Source organism: Garra rufa, chromosome 8 (assembly GCF_049309525.1).
Source record: "Garra rufa chromosome 8, GarRuf1.0, whole genome shotgun sequence".
Taxonomy (NCBI): Eukaryota; Metazoa; Chordata; class Actinopteri; order Cypriniformes; family Cyprinidae; genus Garra; species Garra rufa.
The window spans coordinates 36,174,241-36,182,022 of NC_133368.1; the positions used below are offsets into that span (position 1 = coordinate 36,174,241).

Genomic DNA, 7,782 nt, shown 5'->3' on the forward strand with positions numbered 1-7,782 from the left:
TTTGTAATATGCATTACTAAGAACTTCACTTGGACAACTTTAAAGGCGATTTTCTCAATATTTCGATCTTTTTTTTTTTTTTTTTTGCACCCTCAGATTCCAGATTTTCAAATAGTTGTATCTCGGCCAAATATTTTCCTATCCTAACAAACTATACATTAATAGACAGCTTAAAAATAGATCCTTATGACTGGTTTTGTGGTCTAGGGTCACATATATCATAACTATGAGGTTTTAAGTCAAAATTCTGCACTGGTACTTCGTCACTGGTTTGGTATTTTGGTTTATAGTTAAAATCTCGTTCGGGAGCAAATATCGCGAGAGTTAGCGCAGTGTGTGTCCTTCGCAGCATCCCCATCACTTTCCGCTCTACCTCCTGCTTCTGCCAGTACGTTTAGTATATCGTGTTTCTATAACACACCGAGCTTAAGTATTATCGCTATGGCTGATGCTGCAATTTCTTTTGCTAAAGACTTTTTGGCCGGCGGGGTCGCAGCGGCTATTTCCAAAACAGCAGTCGCACCGATCGAGAGAGTCAAACTGCTGCTGCAGGTGAGACGAATTGTCATATTGACCTCTCTTAACGCACTCTGGCATGATGCATGCTGATTTACAAACCCTTTCCTTTCGTATTTAAGATTAACATGAATAATTTTGTGGCTATGAAGATGCGAATTGACTTTGTCCTTCAGAGGCCATATTTGAGTTGTCTGTGCGCAACATCCGTATCTTTGAAGCATCTCAACATTAAAATTGTCATTTTAACACGGAGTTTCTATTTTTGCATTCTCTCATGTGCATCTTTATTTCTAGATTTTAGTAACACAGATGTATTTTAATGCCAAAGAGTCCATTTTTAAAAGCTGGTTGGGTGGCACATCTTGTCCTCTGCAGCCTTGTCTCATGTTACAGGCCCAGGCCTTATGCATTAGGGCTGATTTATCCAAGATGTTCCTCTAAAATCTTAAGTAAATTATTTCATAAAATGTTTTTGACAGAAGTATGTTAGGCTTACCAACGATGCATTTTTGAAATCAAAAATACTGAAAAACATTTATATTATAAAATATAATTACAATTCAAAATAACTGTTTTCCATTGTAATACATATCAAAATGTAATTTATTTTTGTGGTAGCAAGGCTGAATTTAGCAGTCATTTCTCCAGTCTTTAGTGTCACACGATCTTTCAGAAATCACTCTAATATGCTAATATGCAAGAAACATTTCATTTATTACCAATGTTGAAAACATTTTTCAAATGAATGCCTTTCTTTCAAATTTTTTATTTGTCAAATGACATTGGGAAAATGTTTTATTGCTTCCATAAAATATTAAGTAGTGCAGCTGTTTTTAACATTGTTAATAATAATAAATGCGCAGCATATTAGAATGATTTCTAAATGATCATGTGACACTGAAAACTGGGGTAATGGCTGCTGAAAATACAGCTTTACCAGCACAGAAATAAATTACATTTTAAAACATATTAAAAGTGTTTTGTGTAAACTGCTAGTAAAACGTTTTTTTAAATTGTGATAATATTTCATAGTTTTCAGTTTTTAAAATATGTGACCCTGGACCAAAACCAGTTTTAAGATGCACACATTTTTCTTTTATGCCAAAAATCATTAGGATGTTAAGTTAAAATTATGTTCCATGAAAATATTTTGTACATTTCCTACCCTAAGTATATCAAAACTTAATTTTTGATTAGTAATATACATTGCTAAGAACTTCATTTGGACAAATTTAAAGGTGATTTTCTCAGTATTTTGATTTTTTTGCACCCTCAAAGTCCAGATTTTCAAATAGTTGTCTCGACCAAGTATTGTCCTATCCTAACAAACCATACATCAATGGAAAGCTTGTTTATTCAGATTTTAGATAACCAAAAATGACTAGTTTTGTGATCTCACAGTATTTTGTGTTTGACTTTATAGGTACAACATGCCAGCCAGCAGATCAGTGCAGACAAACAGTACAAAGGTATTATCGACTGCATTGTGAGGATTCCTAAGGAGCAAGGCTTTGTTTCCTTTTGGCGTGGCAACCTAGCCAATGTCATTCGCTATTTCCCCACACAAGCCCTCAACTTTGCCTTCAAGGACAAGTACAAGCAAATGTTCTTGGGTGGCGTTGATAAGCACACACAGTTCTGGCGATACTTTGCTGGCAACTTGGCCTCTGGTGGAGCTGCAGGAGCCACTTCCCTTTGCTTCGTCTACCCCTTGGATTTCGCTCGTACCCGCTTGGCTGCAGATGTTGGCAAAGCTGGCAGCACCAGAGAGTTCAGCGGTCTGGCCAACTGCCTGGCCAAAATCTTTAAGTCAGATGGGTTGCGGGGTCTGTACCAGGGCTTCAACGTCTCCGTCCAGGGAATCATTATCTACAGGGCCTCCTACTTCGGAGTCTATGACACTGCTAAAGGTAATAGTTTTGTGCGGGACCATTCAGAAATTATTTAGGAATGGCTTTTATATTCCAGCGTATTTCCTATATTTGCACTATAAAGAATGCTGGGCTAAAAACAACCCAGAACTTGGTGAAATATAGACAAACCCAGCAGTTCCTAGCCTTCTGGGTTGTGAAAACAACCCAACCGCTGGGTTTGTCCATATTTCAGCCAGTGCAGGGTTGTTTTAAATTTTTTAGAATATAAAATCATTTACATTGTTTTATAATCAAAATGCTGAACTGAATCTGAATGCGTTGAAGTAGAATTTAAAAATCTGAATAAAATAATACTAGTTTTTAGGAGAATATACTAAAAAATGTATATACATACTTTGAATCTTGGCTTGACAAAGCTTGTTTGTTTCTATACAATTATAGTGTTAATTTATATTTTAAATTAGTCTCTTTTTTAAATAATTTTCTTAATAAAACAATTCTGAATTATAGAAAAGCATTGGTTTTACTAGAAAAACAAACTAAAATATTTATTTAAAAAAATAATATTTTAAAATAGCATTTTCTAACTGAAATTAACAACAGTTCTCAATAAAAATAACATTGGTTTTACTACAAAATACAAACTTTGAATCTTGGTTCGACAAGCCTTTTTTTAAAATTTATTTTATATTGTTTATATACTATTATATTTATATTATTTATTACTATTTTGAATTGGATTTTATTTTTATAGTTTCATTTTCCAATGTCATTTTAGTTTAAGTATTAAAGGTGCCATACAATGGAAAACTGTATTTACCTTGGCATAGTTGAATAATAACAGTTGTGTACATGGACATGACATACCGTGAGTCTCAAACACCACCATTTCCTCCTTCTTATATAATTCTGGTGTTTGCATCATTAAAAGTTACGCCCCCAACATATGCATTGCCCAATCATCAGTAACATCAGTCCATCAGTAAAATAAGGCGAGCCACTGAAGGGATATGGTTAGCTTAATGCTGTTACATTGCAGTACAAAAGATTTCACTTACCACATAAACGGAGAGATGGCTGCATGGATGAATGATTTACAGATCCTGAGCATCACTAACAACCATCTGAACTTGTGTGGTAAGTTCTGTCGCTGCAGTATAACGTTACACAGAGCACATGGGATCACAATAGTGAGAGTAAAATGATCGCGCATTCAAAACGTCAGTTTCAACAAACCGCATATTAAAAGCGACTAGAGCTCTGTAATTAAATATACATTTTCTCCATGTGCCAGCTATTGAGATGAGCCGCTCTGTGAAACAGCCAATTAGAGAAGAGCTCATCATTAATATTCACGAACCTTCCAAATAAGGCAATAACAGACCATTTCATTCTAGGGACAAATCAAATAGACCTGTAAAACCATTTCTGGAGATTTTTTGCCCTTTCCTATGCCATATACCTTCTATGTAGATATCAGAGAACAATTAAAAATATTGTATCAATGCATTCTATGGCACCTTTAATAATTTTATTATGTGCTTTTGTCATTTTTACTATCTATGCTTTTATATTTCTATCAAGCTTTTTTTATTTAATTTCAGTTTTTATCAATAAAACAGCTATTTTTAATAGTTTTAGTTAACAATAATATCACTTTTTAAACTCAGTTTTCAAGTTTCAAACCAACTTTGAATTTTAAAACTGTCAAATTAGTATTATTTATATACAGTTTAATCATTAATTCATATTTTAAATGAACTTTCTTATTTAGAAAATATTTAGTTCAAGTTTTAGTAATTTTATTATGTGCTTTTACCATTTTTATTAGCTTTGCTTTTAAATTTCTATTTAGCTTTAATTTTATTTTATTTTAGAACTTTAACTTCAGGCAGTTTTTCACAAGCTTTCATTTTTTATTTTATTCCAGATTTATTTAAATAAAAGAAAAATATTTGTAATAGTTTTAGTTAATAATAACACTTTTCAAACTTAGTATTAAAGTTTTAAATTAAACTTTGAATTTTTGTTTGACAAAGCCTCGTCAATTTAGTATTAACTATATACTATTAAATTATTTATTAATATTTTAAATGAGCTTTCTTATGAATTGACATTAAAACAATTCTCAAAAAAATAACATTGCTTTTAATAGAAAATACAAATTGAATCTTGGCTTGACAAACCTTGTTTTAAAACATATTTTCTATTGTTTATATACTATTATACTATTCATTTTTCATTGTCCTTTTAGTTCAAGTTTTAATTATCTTATTGTGTGCTTTTGTTATTTTTATTAGCGTTGTTTTCATATTTCTGTTTAGCTTTAGTTAATTTTATTTCAGTTTTACTTTTTTTAAAGTTACATTTTGGAACTTTAACTTTAGTTGATTTCCTGCCATTTTCCATTTTTAATTTTCTTTCAGCTTTATAAAAAAATAAATTTTTAATAGTTTTAGATAACAATACTTACTCTTTATAAACTCAGTTTTGATGTTGATAAAAAAAAAAAAAAAAGATTTATAGGTCTTATGGATAAAGATGCTTGAAATTTGACCTTAGGCCTATTTAGTTTATATCTAGTGATATAATCACTTAATTTCCCAGAATTTCAATATAGCATTAAGAATATCAGTTCCTGTTTCTGTCATTCTAATTGATCTTGTTCAATTAGTTCTTCAGTTCTTCACATATGTAAGAATCATGCATGCATTTTTGTGTGTGGTGGTGTGCAGGCATGCTTCCCGACCCTAAAAACACCCACATTATGGTGAGCTGGATGATTGCACAAACTGTGACGGCAGTTGCTGGCGTGGTGTCCTATCCGTTTGACACTGTGCGGCGTCGCATGATGATGCAGTCCGGGCGCAAAGGAGGTATACAACACACATGCTCAAACATATGCACTGTTCTCCATCAAGTATGCATTTATTTCAACTCAGGCCTTTGTCTTTTGTTTTCCCAGCGGATATTATGTACACTGGAACCCTTGACTGCTGGAGAAAGATCGCTCGTGATGAGGGTGGAAAGGCATTTTTCAAAGGCGCACTGTCTAATGTATTCAGAGGAATGGGGGGCGCTTTTGTGCTTGTGCTTTATGATGAATTCAAGAAGTATGTTTAAACAATATGTGCTAAAAACAGTAGATTAGCTTTTACCACACAGCTTTGTCAAGCTTTAACCAAACCATCTCCACTCTCCACAGATGTGGTCTTGGTTAAAAAAGCAATTACTAATTTTCATTTGTTTTGTTTGTTGCTATAGTTTTGTGTTTAGAAAATGCTCTGTCCTTTATAAATAGCCTGTATTTTATCAAAAGGAAGCAATATTACAGATAAAATTATAATCTTAAGGGAAACGTGCGATATATTTATTGGTCAAAATGAATAAATATCTGAATTTATTGAACTATAATCTATAATATTGCTTCAGAAATCTGAGCCATCATCATGCAATACCATAATACCTCCCCAAGATGGCGTGATACGACGGCATTTTGTCCTGCATTCGTTCTGTACCATGTTCTTGCAGTGCTCCAGTTCTTCAGTTCTCCTAGCCAAGGTCTGTGGTTACAAGGATATACAATATCACTCTCAAGAAAAAAAAATGTAGTTCAAACACACAGAATAACGTTCCACACTTGAAACGTTTTCTTAAGTTGGACTAGCAAAACCAACCGAGAACTGGTGTCCGATGGAATCATAGACGTATTAAATATGAAGCTTTAATTCACAACAGATTTGCCCTCTATATGTGTCTCAGCAGTGAAAGAGAGCCCAGTAAAGTGTTCCAGCAGAGAATGTGTGGAGCCAGAGACATGGTATTCACAGTCAGACCTTAGGTGACACGAAAAGTGTATTTCCATGATTTCTCTTTTTGGAAGTCCGCTTAAGTATTTTCCATCTTGGATAATGAGGGGAGTCATATTTTCATGGTCATTTTCTTGTCAGTCTCAGTGTTTGGTTGCGTCAGGCTGATCTTGATGAAGTAGATCCCGCTTTTAGAAGTATAAATGTGAGGGCAAGTAAGGAAGGGCATTGTGAGTTCACTAATGACACTGAAACGTTATACCCATTTTCAGCATGTAGAGCTAATGTAATCTTATTCCACACTTTATGGAGAGAAAAGCAGTAAGACTAGTTGCAGTGATGTTTGAACACCAACAATGCTTGTAAATTCAATAAAAGTGGTATACCCTATATTCTCTCAGGTTTGTCGTTTTTATTTGGGGTTTGTGGCAATGCAATGTTATATATTATATAGTTTTAATTTGTAACTATTTTAACTTGTTTTAAAAAAGTTACGCTGTGCTTTCAAATACTTGATTCTGATTGGTTGATTTTGGCATTTGCCATCATCCACAGCATGGCTGCTCATTAATGTAACCATACTCGGTCAACGCCTAACCCATTGGGCCCTCCTTAGTGTCTTTTTCGGTTTTTAATCATTTTGGCTGTGTTAAAAAGTATAGTTAGCCAAAAATGTATTTTTGTCCATTTTTAACCTCATTTCTTTTGATAAATCTATTTTTAGGCAAGACAATATATATATATATATATATATATATATATATATATATATATATATATATATATATATATATATATTTAAAGTACAGCATACAGCATAATTCATGTGATCAAAGCTAGATTTTCAGCATCATTACTCCTTCAGTGTCATGATCCTTAAGAAATCATTCTAATATGCTGATTTACTGATATTTTTAAATTATTATTATCAATACTTACAGTTGAGTACATTTTTTTTAGGATTCTTTTATGAAAGATCCAAAGATAAGCATTTATCTGAAATACTTTTTTTGTAACATTATACACCATACCATTCAAAAGCTTGGAGTGGAGTATGTATATATACACACTACCATTCAAAAGTTTTGGGTCAGTACATTTTTATTGTTCCTTTTTCTTTTCTTTTTTTTTTTTTAAAGAAATTAATACTTTTATTCACCAAGGATGTATTAAGTTAATAATTAAAAGTGTATTAAAAGTTAATAAATAATTTACATAGTTATAAAAAATGTAAAACACTGTACTTTTTAAACTTGTTATTCATGAAAGAATCACAGGTTCCAAAAATATTTGGCAGCACAACTGTTGATATTATCCAACATTGATCATTCTAATAATAAATCAGCATATTAGAATGATTTCTGAAGGATCATGTGACACTGAAGACTGGAGTAACAGCTGATAAAAATTCAGCTTTTCATCACAGGAATAAATTCTATTTTAAAGTATGTTAAAATAAAAAAACATTATTTTATATTGTAAAAACATTTTTGCAATATTACTGCTTTACTTTGGATCAAATTAATCCAGGTTTGGTGAGAGATCCAAAGATCAGCATTTATCTGAAATATTTTTTGTAA

The 7,782-nt window shown here is 32.3% G+C and overlaps 1 protein-coding gene across 1 annotated transcript; it reads left to right on the top strand.

Annotated features, from left to right (window-relative positions):
* Positions 1 to 323: 323 nt before the first annotated feature.
* On the top strand, positions 324 to 6,592 carry slc25a6 (solute carrier family 25 member 6). Its single transcript, XM_073845510.1, has 4 exons — positions 324 to 552; positions 1,943 to 2,429; positions 5,129 to 5,269; positions 5,359 to 6,592. The coding sequence occupies exons 1-4, from the start codon at positions 442 to 444 to the stop codon at positions 5,514 to 5,516; spliced, it is 897 nt and encodes a 298-aa protein (XP_073701611.1). The 5' UTR covers positions 324 to 441; the 3' UTR covers positions 5,517 to 6,592.
* The last annotated feature ends 1,190 nt before the right edge of the window (positions 6,593 to 7,782 follow it).

What these genes read in the sequence shown, in the direction of transcription:
- slc25a6 (XM_073845510.1), top strand. Translation starts at nt 442, where the DNA reads ATGGCTGATGCTGCAATTTCTTTTGCTAAAGACTTTTTGGCCGGCGGG. An exon ending in GAGTCAAACTGCTGCTGCAG is followed by an intron (nt 553 to 1,942) that starts GTGAGACGAATT and finishes TTGACTTTATAG; the next exon opens with GTACAACATGCCAGCCAGCA. An exon ending in GCAGTCCGGGCGCAAAGGAG is followed by an intron (nt 5,270 to 5,358) that starts GTATACAACACA and finishes TTGTTTTCCCAG; the next exon opens with CGGATATTATGTACACTGGA.